The sequence below is a fragment of the Triticum dicoccoides genome, chromosome 3A, assembly GCF_002162155.2.
Source record: "Triticum dicoccoides isolate Atlit2015 ecotype Zavitan chromosome 3A, WEW_v2.0, whole genome shotgun sequence".
Lineage (NCBI taxonomy): Eukaryota > Viridiplantae > Streptophyta > Magnoliopsida > Poales > Poaceae > Triticum > Triticum dicoccoides.
The window spans coordinates 386824688-386841454 of record NC_041384.1 but is presented as its reverse complement, the minus strand read 5'-3'; the positions used below and the strand labels follow the sequence as shown (position 1 = coordinate 386841454).

At 45.3% G+C, this 16767-nt stretch overlaps 3 protein-coding genes across 3 annotated transcripts in view; 2 read left to right on the top strand and 1 right to left on the bottom strand.

The window, feature by feature from the left end:
* Positions 1-10539: 10539 nt before the first annotated feature.
* On the top strand, positions 10540-12899 carry LOC119268272 (mitochondrial outer membrane protein porin 3-like). Its single transcript, XM_037549864.1, has 6 exons — positions 10540-10706; positions 10790-10857; positions 11450-11560; positions 11751-11840; positions 11939-12147; positions 12321-12899. The coding sequence occupies exons 1-6, from the start codon at positions 10664-10666 to the stop codon at positions 12625-12627; spliced, it is 828 nt and encodes a 275-aa protein (XP_037405761.1). The 5' UTR covers positions 10540-10663; the 3' UTR covers positions 12628-12899.
* A 145-nt stretch (positions 12900-13044) lies between these two features.
* LOC119268271 lies at positions 13045-14540 on the top strand. The gene is made up of 2 exons (XM_037549863.1): positions 13045-13607; positions 13741-14540. The coding sequence occupies exons 1-2, from the start codon at positions 13496-13498 to the stop codon at positions 14394-14396; spliced, it is 768 nt and encodes a 255-aa protein (XP_037405760.1). The 5' UTR covers positions 13045-13495; the 3' UTR covers positions 14397-14540.
* A 295-nt stretch (positions 14541-14835) lies between these two features.
* Positions 14836-16767, bottom strand: part of LOC119268269 (probable V-type proton ATPase subunit d) — a 4844-nt gene continuing 2912 nt past the window's right edge. The window contains exons 9-10 of the mRNA XM_037549862.1: positions 15763-15897; positions 14836-15276 (exon numbers count right to left, since the gene is read on the bottom strand). Of these exons, the coding sequence (XP_037405759.1) occupies positions 15145-15276; positions 15763-15897 (267 nt within the window). The 3' untranslated portion in view covers positions 14836-15144. The remainder of the gene's footprint in view (positions 15277-15762; positions 15898-16767) is intronic.

Here is a 16767-nt window from a genome sequence, read left to right as displayed (position 1 = left end):
CTTAATGGTAATTCTTACCATCATTGTCTGTCTTCCTTTTAAAATCCATCCGTACCCAATGGCCTTACGACCATCAAGTATTTCTTCCAAAGTCATGGATCCGTTCTCGGATTTTATGGCCTCAAGCCATTTATCGGAATCCGGGCCCACCATCGCTTCTCCATAGCTCGTAGGTTCATTGTTGTCTGGCAACATGACCTTCAAGACAGGATTACGTACCACTCTGAAGTAGTACGCATCCTTGTCATCCTACGAGGTTTGGGAGTGACTTGATCCGAAGTTTCATGATCAATATCATAAGCTTCCACTTCAATTGGTGTAGGTGCCACAGGAACAACTCCTTGTGCCCTGTCACACACTAGTTGAAGAGACGGTTCAATAACCTCATCAAGTCTCCACCATCCTCCCACTCAATTCTTTCGAGAGAAACTTTTCCTCGAGAAAGGACCCGATTCTAGAAACAATCCATATTGCTTTCAGATCTGAATTAGGAGGTATACCCAACTGTTTTGGGTTTCCTATGAAGATGCATTTTATCCGCTTTGGGTTAGAGCTTATCAACCTGAAACTTTTTCATATAAGCGTCGCAGCCCCAAACTTTTAAGAAACGACAACTTAGGTTTCTCTAAACCATAATTCATACGGTGTCATCTCATCGGAATTACGTGGTGCCCTATTTAAAGTGAATGTGGTTGTCTCTAATGCCTAACCCATGGACAATAGTGGTAATTCGATAAGAGACATCATGGTACGCACCATATCCAATAGGGTGCAACTATGATGTTCGGACACACCATCACACTATGGTGTTCCAGGCGGTATTAATTGCGAAACAATTTCCACAATGTCTTAATTGTGTGCCAAAACTCGTAACTCAGATATTCATCTCTATGATCGTATCATAGACATTTTATCCTCTTGTCACAATGATCTTCTACTTCACTCTGAAATTACTTGAACCATTCAATAATTCAGACTTGTGTTTCATCAAGTAAATATTCTCAACATCTACTCGAATCATCTGTGAAGTAAGAACATAACGATATTCACTGCATGCCTCAGCACTTATTGGACTGCACACATCAAAATGTGTTACTTCCAACAAAGTTGCTATCTTGTTCCATCTTACTGAAACCGAGGCTTTTCAGTCATCTTGCCCATGTGGTATGATTTGCATATCTCAAGTGATTCAAAATCAAGTGAGTTCAAATGGTCCATTTGCATGGAGTTTCTTCATGCATATATACCAATAGACATGGTTCGCATGTCTCAAACTTTTCAAAAATGAGTGAGTCCAAAGATCCATCAACATGGAGCTTCTTCATGCGTTTTATACCATTATGACTTACATGGCAGTGCCACAAGTAAGTGGTACTATCATTACTATCTTATATCTTTTGGCATGAAAATGTGTATCCCTACGATCAAGATTCAATAAACCATTCCTTTGGGTGCAAGAGCACTTATTCAGGTTTAATACTAATCTTGATGGTAGAGGGAGCGTGCGATGTTAGATCACATCAAACTTGGAAACACTTCCAACACATATCATCAGCTCACCTTTAGCCAGTCTCCGTTTTATTCCGTAGCTTTTATTTCGAGTTACTAACACTTAGCAACCGAACCGGTATCTAATACCCTGGTGCTACTAGGAGTACTAGTAAAGTACACATTAACATAATGTATATCCAATATACTTCTATCGACCTTGCCAGCCTTCTCATCTACCAAGTATCTAGGGTAATCCTGCTCCAGTGGTTGTTCCCCTTATTACAGAAGCACTTAGTCTCGGGTTTGGGTTCAGCCTCGGGTTTCTTCATTGGTGCAGCAGCTGATTTGCCGTTTCATGAAGTATCCCTTCTTTCCCTTGCCCTTCTTGAAACTAGTGGTTTCATCAACTATCAACAATTGATGCTCCTTCTTGATTTCTACTTTCGCGGTGTCAAACAACGCGAATATTTCAAGGATCATCATATCTATCCCTGATATGTTATAGTTGATCACGAAGCTCTAGCAGCTTGGTGGTAATGACTTCGGAGAAACTATCACTATTTCATCTGGAAGATCAACTCCCACTTGATTCAAGTGATTGTTGTACTCAGACAATCTGAGCACAAGCTCAACAATTGAGCTTCTCTCCTTAGTTTGCAGGCTAAGAAAATCGTCGGAGGTCTCAAACCTCTTGACGTGGGCACGAGCCTGAAATCCTAATTTCAGCCCTCGAAACATCTCATATGTTCCGCAACGTTTCGAAAACGTCTTTGGTGCCTCTACTTAAACCATTTAACTGAACTATCACGTAGTTATCAAAACGTGTATGTTCGATGTTCGAAACATCCACAAACGATGTTTGGGGTTCAGCACACTAAGCAGTGCATTAAGGACATAAGCTTTCTAGTGTCCGCATAATCGCTACTGTCAACTTTCAACTATATTTTCTCTAGGAACATATCTAAACAGTAGAACTATAGCGCGAGCTACGACATAATTTGCAAAAGGTCTTTTGACTATGTTCAGGATAATTAAGTTCATCTTATGAACTCCCACTCAGATAGACATCCCTCTGGTCATCTAAGTGATCACATGATCCGAGTCAACTAGGCCGTGTCCGATCATCACGTGAGACGGACTAGTCATCATCGGTGAACATCTTCATGTTGATCGTATCTACTATACGACTCATGCTCGACCTTTCGGTCTCCGTGTTCCGAGGCCATGTCTGCACATGCTAGGCTCGTCAAGTTAACCCTAAGTGTTTTCGCTGTGTAAAACTGTCTTACACCTGTTGTATGTGAACGTAAGAATCCATCACACCCGATCATCACGTGGTGCTTAGAAGTGACGAACTGTAGCAACGGTGCACAGTTAGGGGAGAACACTTCTTGAAATTTTGTAAGGGATCATCTTATTTACTACCGTCGTCCTAAGTAAACAAGATGCATAAACATGATAAACATCACATGCAATCAAATAGTGACATGATATGGCCAATATCATTTTGCTCCTTTTGATCTTCATCTTCGGGGCTCCATGATCATCATCGTCACCGGCATGACACCATGATCTCCATCATCATGATCTCCATCATCGTGTCTTCATGAAGTTGTCACGCCAACGACTACTTCTACTTCTATGGCTAACGTGTTTAGCAATAAAGTAAAGTAATTTACATGGCGTTGTTCAATGACACGCAGGTCATACAATAAATAAAGACAACTCCTATGGCTCCTGCCGGTTGTCATACTCATCGACATGCAAGTCGTGAATCCTATTACAAGAACATGATCAATCTCATACATCACATATATCATTCATCACATCCTTTTGGCCATATCACATCACATAGCATACCCTGCAAAAACAAGTTAGACGTCCTCTAATTGTTGTTTGCATGTTTTACGTGGCTGCTATGGGTTTCTAGCAAGAACGTTTCTTACCTACGCAAGACCACAACGTGATATGCCAATTGCTATTTACCCTTCATAAGGACCCTTTTCATCGAATCCGTTCCGACTAAAGTGGGAGAGACTGGCACCCGCTAGCCACCTTATGCACCAAGTGCATGTCAATCGGTGGAACATGTCTCACGTAAGAGTACGTGTAAGGTCGGTCCGGGCCGCTTCATCCCACAATACCGTCGAAACAAGATTGGACTAGTAACGGTAAGCATATTGAACAACATCAACGCCCACAACTACTTTGTGTTCTACTCGTGCAAAGAATCTACGCAATAGACCTAGCTCTGATACCACTGTTGGGGAACGTAGCAGAAATTCAAAATTTTCCTACGCGTCACCAAGATCTATCTATGGAGAGACCAGCTACGAGTAGAAGGAGAGTGCATCTACATACCCTTGTAGATCGCTAAGCGGAAGCGTTCAAGTGAACGGGGTTGATGGAGTCGTACTCGTCGTGATTCAAATCACCGATGATCAAGTGCCGAACGCACGGCACCTCCGCGTTCAACACACGTACAGCCCGGTGACGTCTCCCACGCCTTGATCCAGCAAGGAGAGAGGGAGAGGTTGAGGAAGACTCCATCCAACAGCAGCACAATGGCGTGGTGGTGGTGGAGGAGCGTGGCAATCCAGCAGGGCTTCGCCAAGCACCATGGGAGAGGAGGAGTAGGAAGAGAGGTAGAGGGCTGCGCCAGAACTTCGTCTATAGCTCCCATGCGCCTCCCCACTATATATAGGGGTGGAGGGGCTGGTTTCTTGCCCTCCAAGTCCATTGGGGCGTTGGCCAAGGTGGGAGGAAAGAAATCTCATTATTTCCTTCCCCACCGATTGTTATCCCCCCTTTTTAGGGATCTTGATCTTATCCCTTCGGGATATGATCTTATTCCTTCTAAGGGGGGATCTTGGTGCGCCTTGACCAGGGGTGTGGGGCCTTGCCCCCACTACCCACGTCCATGTGGGCCCCCCCATGCAGGTGGGCCCCACTCCGGAACCTTCTAGAACCTTCCCGGTACAATACCGAAAAATCCCGAACATTTTCCGGTGGCCAAAATAGGACTTCCCATATATAAATCTTTACCTCCGGACCATTCCGGAACTCCTCGTGACGTCCGGGATCTCATCCAGGACTCCGAACAACATTCGGTAACCACATACAAACTTCCTTTATAACCCTAGCGTCATCGAACCTTAAGTGTGTAGACCCTACGGGTTCGGGAGACATGTAGACATGACCGAGACGTTCTCCGGTCAATAACCAACAGCGGGATCTGGATACCCATGATGGCTCCCACATGTTCCACGATGATCTCATCGGATGAACCACGATGTCAAGGACTTAATCAATCCCGTATTCAATTCCCTTTGTCTATCGGTATGTTACTTGCCCGAGATTCGATCATCGGTATCCAATACCTTGTTCAATCTCGTTACCGGCAAGTCACTTTACTCGTTCCATAACACATCATCCCGTGATCAACTCCTTGGTCACATTGCGCATATGATGATGTCCTACCGAGTGGGCCCAGAGATAACTCTCCGTTTACACGGAGTGACAAATCCCAGTCTCGATCCGCATAAAACAATAGATACTTTCGGAGATACCTGTAGTGCACCTTTATAGTCACCCAGTTACGTTGTGACGTTTGATACACCCAAAGCACTCCTACGGTATCCAGGAGTTACACGCTCTCATGGTCGAAGGAAGAGATACTTGACATTGGCAAAGCTCTAGCAAATGAACTACACGATCTTTTGTGCTAGTCTTAGGATTGGGTCTTGTCCATCACATCATTCTCCTAATGATGTGATCCCGTTATCAACGACATCCAATGCCCATAGCCAGGAAACCATGACTATCTGTTGATCACAACGAGCTAGTCAACTAGAGGCTCACTAGGGACATATTGTGGTCTATGTATTCACACGTGTATTACGATTTCCGGATAATACAGTTATAGCATGAATAAAAGACAATTATCATTAACAAGGAAATATAATAATAATACTTTTATTATTGCCTCTAGGGCATATTCACACGTGTATTTCGAGTTAGCTTTTATTTCCGGATAATACAGTTATATAATAATAATACGTTAGCTAGTCTCCGTTTATTCCGTAGCTTTTATTTCGAGTTACTAACACTTAGCAACCGAACCGGTATCCAATATCCTGGTGCTACTAGGAGTACTAGTAAAGTACACATTAACATAATGTATATCCAATATACTTCTATCGACCTTGCCAGCCTTCTCATCTACCAAGTATCTAGGGTAATGCTGCTCCAGTGGTTGTTCCCCTTATTACAGAAGCACTTAGTCTCGGGTTTGGGTTCAACCTTGGGTTTCTTCACTAGAGCAGCAGCTGAATTGCCGTTTCATGAAGTATCCCTTTGTTCCCTTGCCCTTCTTGAAACTAGTGGTTTCACCAACCATCAACAATTGATGCTCCTTCTTGATTTCTACTTTCGCGGTGTCAAACATCATGAATATTTCAAGGATCATCATATCTATCCTTGATATGTTATAGTTAATCACGAAGCTCTAGCAGCTTGGTGGCAATGACTTTGGGGAAACATCACTATCTCATCTGGAGGATCAACTCCCACTCGATTCAAGTGATTGTTGTGCTCAGACAATCTGAGCACAAGCTCAATGATTGAGCTTTTCTCCCTTAGTTTGCAGGCTAAGAAAATCGTCGGAGGTGTTATACCTCTTGACGTGGGCACGAGCCTGAAATCCCAATTTCAGCCCTCGAAACATCTCATATGTTCCGCGACGTTTCGAAAACGTCTTTGGTGCCTCTACTCAAACCATTTAATTGAACTATCACGTAGTTATCAAAACGTGTATGTCCGATGTTCGCAACATCGACAAACGACGTTGGGGTTCAGCACACTGAGCGGTGCATTAAGGACATAAGCTTTCTACTGATCGCATAATCGCTACTATCAACTTTCAACTATATTTTCTCTAGGAACATATCTAAACAGTGGAACTAAAGCGCGAGCTTACGACATAATTTGCAAAAGGTCTTTTGACTATGTTCAGGATAATTAAGTTCATCTTATGAACTCCCACTCAGATAGACATCCCTCTGGTCATCTAAGTGATTACATGATCCGAGTCAACTAGGCCGTGTCCGATCATCACGTGAGACGGACTAGTCATCATCGGTGAACATCTTCATGTTGATCGTATCTGCTATACGACTCATGCTCGACCTTTCGGTCTCCGTGTTCCGAGGCCATGTCTGCACATGCTAGGCTCGTCAAGTTAACCCTAAGTGTTTTCGCTGTGTAAAACTGTCTTACACCCGTTGTATGTGAACGTAAGAATCCATCACACCCGATCATCACGTGGTGCTTAGAAGCGACAAACTGTAGCAACGGTGCACAGTTAGGGGAGAACACTTCTTGAAATTTTGTAAGGGATCATCTTATTTACTACCGTCATCCTAAGTAAACAAGATGCATAAACATGATAAACATCACATGCAATCAAATAGTGACATGATATGGCCAATATCATTTTGCTCCTTTTGATCTTCATCTTCGGGGCTCCATGATCATCATCGTCACCGGCACGACACCATGATCTCCATCATCATGATCTCCATCATCGTGTCTTCATGAAGTTGTCACGCCAACGACTACTTCTACTTCTATGACTAACGCGTTTAGCAATAAAGTAAAGTAGTTACATGGCGTTCTTCAATGACACGCAGGTCATACAAAAAATAAAGACAACTCCTATGGCTCCTGCCGGTTGTCATACTCATCGACATGCAAGTCGTGAATCCTATTACAAGAACATGATCAATCTCATACATCACATATATCATTCATCACATCCTTTTGGCCATATCACATCACATAGCATACCCTGCAAAAACAAGTTAGACGTCCTCTAATTGTTGTTGCATGTTTTACGTGGCTGCTATGGGTTTCTAGCAAGAACGTTTCTTACCTACGCAAGACCACAACGTGATATGCCAATTGATATTTACCCTTCATAAGGACCCTTTTCATCGAATCCGTTCCGACTAAAGTGGGAGAGACTGGCACCCGCTAGCCACCTTATGCACCAAGTGCATGTCAATCGGTGGAACCTGTCTCACGTAAGAGTACGTGTAAGGTCGGTCCGGGCCGCTTCATCCCACAATACCGTCGAAACAAGATTGGACTAGTAACGGTAAGCATATTGAACAACATCAACGCCCACAACTACTTTGTGTTCTACTCGTGCAAAGAATCTACGCAATAGACCTAGCTCATGATGCCACTGTTGGGGAACGTAGCAGAAATTCAAAAAATTTCCTACGTAACACCAAGATCTATCTATGGAGAGACCAGCAACGAGTAGAAAGGAGAGTGCATCTACATACCCTTGTAGATCGCTAAGCGGAAGCGTTCAAGTGAACAGGGTTGATGGAGTCGTACTCGTCGTGATTCAAATCACCGATGATCCTAGTGCCGAACGGACGGCACCTCCGCGTTCAACACACGTACAGCCCGGTGACGTCTCCCACGCCTTGATCCAGCAAGGAGAGAGGGAGAGGTTGAGGAAGACTCCATCCAGCAGCAGCACAACGGCGTGGTGGTGATGGAGGAGCGTGGCAATCCCGCAGGGCTTCGCCAAGCATCTACGGGAGAGGAGGAGGTGTCACGGGAGGGAGGGAGGCGCCAAGGGCTCAGGTATGGATGCCCTCCCTCCCCTCCACTATATATAGGGGCAGGGGAGAGGGGGGAGGCGCAGCCTTGCCCCTTCCTCCAAGGAAAGGGTGCGGCTAAGAGGGGGGGAAGGAGTCCATCCTCCCCAAGGCACCTCGGAGGTGCCTTCCCCTTTGAGGACTCTTCCCTCTAGGGTTCCCTAGGCGCATGGGCCTCTTGGGGCTGGTGCCCTTGGCCCATGTAGGCCAAGGCGCACCCCCCACAGCCCATGTGGCCCCCCGGGGCAGGTGGCCCCACCCGGTGGGCCCCCGGGACCCTTCCGGTGGTCCCGGTACAATACCGATGACCCCGAAACTTGTCCCGATGGCCGAAACAGGACTTCCTATATATAAATCTTTACCTCCAGACCATTCCGGAACTCCTTGTGACGTCCGGGATCTCATCCGGGACTCCGAACAACATTCGGTAACCACATACAAGCTTCCTTTATAACCCTAGCGTCATCGAACCTTAAGTGTGTAGACCCTACGGGTTCGGGAGACATGCAGACATGACCGAGACGTTCTCCGGTCAATAACCAACAGCGGGATCTGGATACCCATGTTGGCTCCCACATGTTCCACGATGATCTCATCGGATGAACCACGATGTCAAGGACTCAATCGATCCCGTATACAATTCCCTTTGTCTAGCGGTATTTTACTTGCCCGAGATTGGATCGTCGGTATACCGATACCTTGTTCAATCTCGTTACCGGCAAGTCACTTTACTCGTTCCGTAACACATCATCCCGTGATCAACTCCTTGGTCACATTGCGCATATGATGATGTCCTACCGAGTGGGCCCAGAGATACCTCTCCGTTTACACGGAGTGACAAATCCCAGTCTCGATCCGCATAAAACAATAGATACTTTCGGAGATACCTGTAGTGCACCTTTATAGTCACCCAGTTACGTTGTGACGTTTGATACACCCAAAGCACTCCTACGGTATCCAGGAGTTACACGATCTCATGGTCAAAGGAAGAGATACTTGACATTGGCAAAGCTCTAGCAAACGAACTACACGATCTTTGTGCTATGCTTAGGATTGGGTCTTGTCCATCACATCATTCTCCTAATGATGTGATCCCGTTATCAACGACATCCAATGTCCATAGCCAGGAAACCATGACTATCTGTTGATCACAACGAGCTAGTCAACTAGAGGCTCACTAGGGACACATTGTGGACTATGTATTCACACGTGTATTACGATTTCCGGATAATACAGTTATAGCATGAATAAAAGACAATTATCATGAACAAGGAAATATAATAATAATACTTTTATTATTGCCTCTAGGGCATATTTCCAACAGGATGTCCAATCCCGGGATTGGAACCTAATGGGTATCGTCAATGAGTTGTGGATAGGAGTCACCCAAGCCAGGGACAAATTGAGGAAGGCCATCTCATCCATAATTATGTTGATCTCGTGGGAGCTATGGAAGGAGCGCAATGCTGGGGTCTTCCGCAACACTGTGAAGCCCTCTACGATTGTGGTGCGTAACATCAAAGAGGAAATTAGATTGTGGGTGCTCGCGGGCGCTAAGCATGTGAGTTTTGTAATGTCGCGAGAGTCATGGTCTATTCTTGCCTTCTGTTGGACGCTATTTCAAACTCTTCCTCTTAATTAATGAAATGACAAGCCTTTTGCCTTGTTAAAAAAGGTCTTTTATTCTCTCCGGTTGCCTTACCTTGGGATTAGAACCACACTTGTCTCATTCCAACTTTGAAGCATTGTTATCATTCAAAACATTAAAACACTTATGTTGTCACCTTCTCACCCACGATATCCCAGCATCTCTTATAAAAACAACCGACATACCATCAAGACCGAGAGCTTTTATGTCTTCAAACTCCAATGCCTTCGAGAGTAACACATACCTCCTTCGTAGTGTATTCACGAGTGAGCTTGCGTTCATGCCATCAGTTATGCGAGGGGTCACATGTTAGAGGAGCTCCTCAATTCCGATGCACGCACAAAAAGAAAATAATTGCTGGAAATAGTCAGCCACCATCGCCACTTTCTTTCTCATCCTCTGCCTCCACTACACCTTCATCATCCTATTTCAGTTCCTTATTCTGTTTTGCTAAAGCACATCTAGATGTGTCATAAATATTGCACATCTAAGTCCTATATCATTTATTTTATTTTATTTACTTTTAAAATAGCAGAGAAGAGAGAGAGAGATTTTTGAGCCGGACAAAGAAAAAAAAGATGATCGAGAGAGATCGGTCCCTCCACCTCCACGTTCTGGACGCAGGGTCCCACGACAGCTTGCTCGGTCCCGCCCACGCGACGACGCGACACGAGCACACGAATCATCCAAAATCATTTTGTAAAGTGAAAACGATAGGGGCAAGATCTGCCACGACTCCATTTTAACTGGTCGCCGCAGCCTCCGCCCGACGCTGCCGCTTCCCCGCGATCTCTCTCCCGCTCTCTTCTCCCCACCACCACCCAAGTCGTCGTCTCCGTCGCCGGCCGCCATGGCTCCGGGCCTCTACACCGACATCGGCAAGAAGACCAGAGGTGCCGCCAGTCTCTCTCCCCTCCTCTGATTACCTCTCCGGTGCCGATCTTGACGATGCTGTGATGTGATGATTTGCACGCAGATCTGCTCTACAGGGACTACTGCACGCACCAGAAGTTCACCCTCACCACATGCACCCCCGAGGGCGTCGTGAGTACCACTGCCATCCTCTCCCTCGCACTTCTTCCATAGCGATTTCGCAAATTTGTGTCCCGTAGCAGTGTCCCAGTTACGGTCCGCCTCGCATTCCCCACATTGATCGACTACTTACGGTACAAATGCATGTTAGAATGTTGTCCGCCGATCTCTATTTTGTGCCTCTGTACCGCCGTTGGCGACACAGATCGCCGCCGTGCAACTGTGTCGAGCTGTTCTCATTCCGTGTGTGCGTGTTCTGCATGTAGAGTTTTCAGTTTTGGCCATGGAGGGAGACTATGGACCCTAATGTGTTACCAGGATATTATCTTTGTTTAGGGACCGTCTCTTCACTCTCGCAACGAGCTGCCAGAACTTTCCCCCTTCCCCTTTCACCTTCACTGGATTGTGCATCTTTGATTCCTTGACTCGAAGCATTTCTTCAGGAAATGAACTCATGATCAGTATATGGTTTAGGTAACCATGTCTCTGGATATGATTTGTGCACTCCATATTGATGGTTCTGGTTTACCTGTATGGTTTCGGTAACCGTGTCTATCTAGTATTTGTGCGCTACTACATATTAATGATTTTGGTTTACCTACAGGCAATCACAGCTGCAGGAACTAGGAAAAACGAGTCTATCTTTGGCGAGCTTCAGACCCAGCTTAAGAACAAGAACTTGACAGTTGATATCAAAGCAAACTCAGAGTCAGATGTAAGCCGCCTTTACTCCAACTCTCCCTTTTGCTCTCACATGAATCATGTATAAACATCTGATTGCCTGTTTTTCCTTGATATTATTTCTCACATATTTGGCTTTTCTTTTATGCCTCATAATATTAATTCACAGCAATGTCCAGTTCTTGAGATTTTATATTCGCTGATGAATATTTCACATCTTCCAGCTTCTGACAACATTCACAGTTGACGAGTTTGCAACTCCAGGGCTGAAATCAATCCTCAGTTTGGTTGTTCCAGACCAGAGGTCAGGGAAGGTATAATTTTCTTACCACTCCGTTTGCTTAAACTTCTAATCTGCAATATGGTGATCACTGAGATAGGAGATTTAATTTGTATTTTTCTGCCTTGACAGCTTGAACTCCAGTATCTCCATGAATTCGCCGGTATCAATGCAAGTGTTGGGCTGAACCCGAACCCTATGGTTAACCTTTCTGGTGTATTCGGAAGCAAAGAACTGTCAGTTGGTGTTGATGTTTCATTTGACACGGCAACTAGCAATTTCACCAAGTACAACGCTGCTTTAAGCCTCACGTATCCGGATCTTATTGCCTCACTCCACCTGTAAGTATCTTCTCTATGCGCAGCTATCATATGTATTACTACTATGCAATTCTTTTAAGATTGATAGATAATGTGGATTAGCAATGTGATTCCATACTGAGGTGTCAAGTGCGGTGCTTCATCGCTATTATAATAGCATTTGCTCTGGTAATGAACTTTCAAATCTCATCCAGGAACAATCACGGTGACACCTTGACTGCGTCTTACTACCACTTAGTAAAGTCACATTCAAGCACCGCTGTTGGAGCAGAGCTGTCCCACAACTTCCCAAGGAACGAGAGCACATTGATATTTGGATCACAGCACTCATTGGACCCGCACACCAGTGTGAAGGCACGCTTCAACAACTATGGCATGGCTAGTGCCCTTGTCCAGCATGAATGGCGAGCCAAGTCACTCGTTGCCATCTCCGGCGAGGTTGACACCAAGGCAATTGAGAAGAGCACAAAAGTTGGTCTGTCATTGGTGCTAAAGCCTTGAGATGCACAGCTGGGACCCTATGTTTTGAAAAAAAAGGTTCAGTTCTGCTGGATTGGAATAACATGGCCCCAGGTCATCTCTTCGTGCTTTCATTTTGATCTTGAATTCCTCCTTTGTCCACATAATCTGTTTCCTAGGCAAATGTTAGCCTTGACCTCCTCGTTATTTTGATTTGATCATCAGCGCCTGTCAATAATTTCTGGTGATTAAGACCTATTGTGAATCTTGTCAAATGTGACAGATTGGCGGTTACAGACAGTGTGTTCAATTCATTCATTGATGCCCTTGTTCCAGTTGATCCATTTGATGTGTGAGTAATTAATCCTCTTGGATGCATGCTTAGTAGTACTAACATTGTTTGAGGAGCTGCGTGTTGTGGTATTACTAGTAACGACTTATAAGAAGCTAAAGAACAAAACCTGGGAAAAGAGTTGTCATACCTGGGATAAACTGTTTATGTGAGGTATGAGACGTGGAGAGAAAGTTAAAAAATGTCTTGAGTTCTTTTGTTTCTTCGGTGGGACGGAGCTAGTACAGACGTTACCCTGGCGCGCGCCCAAAGTTTAATGAGCCCAAGACACGTTACACGTCTACTAGGAGGAGGAGATGGAGATCCCCAGGCTAGACCCTCACGATAAATTTTCCTTGTGCCAGACCAGCCCCTCAAGAAAAGCTTGGAATAGTTTAGCGTTACCAGCGCAAGGAGGCAAGCGCTGCGTACATACATGATGCTATATATGAGGCTCGTGGCAGTAACTCTAGGTGGCACCTCCAACCCGATCGATCAGTACGCGCCTGAAGCTAGCTATCTAGGTACCGTTTGATCGCCCGGCCCGGGAAACCAAGTTAAACGTAGCACGCGAGAGACATGGCGAGCAGGCCAGAATCGTCAGCAGCGAAAGCCGCGGCGGCCGACTTCGATCCCGTGTACGAGTGGGTCGACGGCGACGGCAGCTATCTCCTCCGCCTCAACCTCCCAGGTACGTACGATGCGCGTTCGTGATTCCTGCTGAGATGGATGAAATGGTGTTCCCCTGAACCCGAATTAACCTTTGCAGCTGTACTGTACTGTACCTACTGAATTGTACGTATGACATTATGTTGATGATCAAGGGTTCAAGAAGGAGGACTTCCGGGTGCACGTGGACCCCGCGGGCCGCCTGACCATCCTCGGCCACAGAACGGCGGACGCCGGAGATGGGAACGTGCGGCTGCACAGGGTGTTCCAGCTGCTATCCACATCCGACCTCGACGCAATCACCGGCCGGTACGACGCCAACGTGCTCACGCTCACCGTGCCCAAGCTGCCTTCCGCCCCGGCCCCGCCCCCGCCCAGTGAGAATGAGGCCTCGGACGCTGTCGGCGACGAACCGACGGATAAGAAATCCAAGGTTAGCCAGGAGGCGGAGCGGCTGATCGAGGCGGTGAGGGCAAGGTTGCAGGGGAGGCACAAACAGGAGACGGCCAAGGACCAAACTGCAGCGAGTAGCAAGGAACCCCCGGCCATGAAAGTGGACGACAGGAAACAGGAGCCCAAGGCAGCAGAAAAGGTGGTGAAAGGAGATGATGATCAGGACCACAAGGAGAAGCTTGAGTATGAGGCGGCGACGCAGAGGGAGAAGAAAGGCTGCTGGAAGGAGCGGGCGCCCGAGGAGGGGTTCAAGTGGGCGGATACCATAGGTAAGAACAAGGAGGTGATCGCCGCCACCGCGGTCGCCGCCTTCACGCTAGGCGTCTTCGTCTCCCATAGGCTCTTCTCCAGAAACTAGAGATCACTGCATGTAAATGCAGCGTCCGTTGTGCTGCTGCGTGCGTCCACCTAATAACGATACAAGCGGATGTACTACGACCGTAGCTGCCGAGATAAATATATATACGTGAGGAATAAATTCTCGTCAACGAGTTTAATGATACTATCACGTACGTACATGACTAAAATATACATGAAACTTCAAAATAAAATGGTACTATCACTTGCTCCCGCTGTAAAGAAATTGGTAAACGCTCTTATATTTCTTTACGAAGGGAGTACATGCGTAAAATATACTCGCATGGCCATCTTATTTTTCATAGTCCTGCATTTTCATGATTTATTTCTTTTTTTATGTAAGGTGCAAAGCCAGGAGGCTTAGGAAAATACACAGTAGTTAACGACGGTGCCCAACAATTTCCATGTCCTTACTAAGCTGCACAAGTTCCATTTGATAATGCAGTAAGAGAGTTTTGCCAACAAACCATTTGATATCTTGGGTGTACATTTTACATTGCCAACAAACTGCACAAATAGTGCCACCCACTACGAAAATAAACATCATCATTTATTTAATTTACCGTACAACTGCGCCTTTTATTTTACTACAAAAACAAATAATGATACACTACTCCAGGTCTAGCTTTTCAGCCGCGTAGAAAGAGGAACAGGGGTAATAACAAATCATGAGCTTGTAAAGTGTGCAATCGATTGTGCCATCATCAGAGCAGGCCTTTTGTACAACCATATGCACAGTAAGAGGGCGATTAAAAGATCGGCACGACACTGTCGTGGACCCTGTTCTTCTGGTTCTGGGCAACGCATTCCGAGATCCACATCAAGTTCCTTATCTCCTGCTCTCGTAGCCTCATGTATGCGAAGAAAACGGCATAGTGGAACTGCACAAACAAGAGAACATCAGAGCTCCCGCCTTCAATTCTAGAGTTGAGGTCCAAAATAGTGGCACACAGAGACAATAAAACTCACCAACAGGCACTAGCACTATGGCATTTTTTTAAAACTATCGGGCACTCACAAGTTTCAAATAGAGTAATGACTAACGATGGATCTATAGAATCATGTGCAAAGCCGTGGCTGGTTAGCGCATATTTTACAAGCATGTATGCATGCATCACGCTGGTATGCATCAGTACTGCATGTGGCTGGGCGTGTTATAGGCTTTTGACTAAATCAGCCTACCAATAGTTCTTGTTTACTGCTAATCTTTAGAGTGTAAAACCAGTGACCTTCTAGAGAACTTGCATGCATCCAGTGTACAATATCGGATCTCTTACATTTTGACCATCTGTTGTTATTCCTGTGAGATAGTTTATATGAAGTAACTTGCGTAAACATACATATAAGGTCAACCTAAAAAATTGTACCTGCTGTTCAAATGAGAGGCACAGCCTCTTTACTTCCTCCTCATAAAAGGCCTTGTCCAACATCTGGCTTTCGCCATATGATATTTTGGCAAAAATAGACTGGTATGGGGGGTACTTTTCCATTACACCACGCACCTGCGGTATGAGCACGAAAAAAGTATTGACGTTAGCCAGAATAATTCATGCGTGGGCACAGATCTCACTTTTATGAAGAGGACACTGGTCTGAATTCCAGTATAACTTAGATGCAATCCCTCTTGAAATACTACATGCCTGTTAAGATTTCCCTGTGCTCTTTTTATTATCATCTCCACAACAACAAAACACACATTTAACTTTCAAGTGAGAACTTCCAAAATGTAGTAGCACACTCAAAACTACAATACATCCTAGAGAGCATAAATCAGAACAGGAAACCAGTCATCCTAACAAGAGAGACCAGAGGGTAAGAAGCCAAAAAAAGGACTGTGTAAATGTGTTACTGTCATCTAAAATGTTAGCTTGCCAAATGCTGATGATACACAAAGAAAGAAATAGATAGTCTGGCACATGCTTACAGGATAAGTATACCACATAGGGCAATTTTCAATTAAAAAAAACACATGATGTTAATCTTCGTGCAAGAAAAGAACCGTATGACAGAATGAGACCATGACTGCTGTAGGCCAAACAAAACATTCATACTGCAGCTGATATAAAAGAGCAGCCAGAAAGCCGAGTTTGACTTATGCCCATCAAATGAAAAATGTATGCCACAAAAGCATCTCCAATGGAATACCATTCTTCTCAGATAAGCCAGGCACACAGGTCGATTCTGTGTCCCTCACCCAGGATAAATTGGCCCTAATGGAAGCTCAGGAACACGAAACTTGCAGGCAAATTGATGGGAGGCTTACCTGGCCATCCGCACCATCAACAAAGTGGTACATGTTTTTGGCAATAATTATCAACACATAAATAAAATAGACAGTTGTTACTATCATAGCGAGGTGACACCCCACAGCC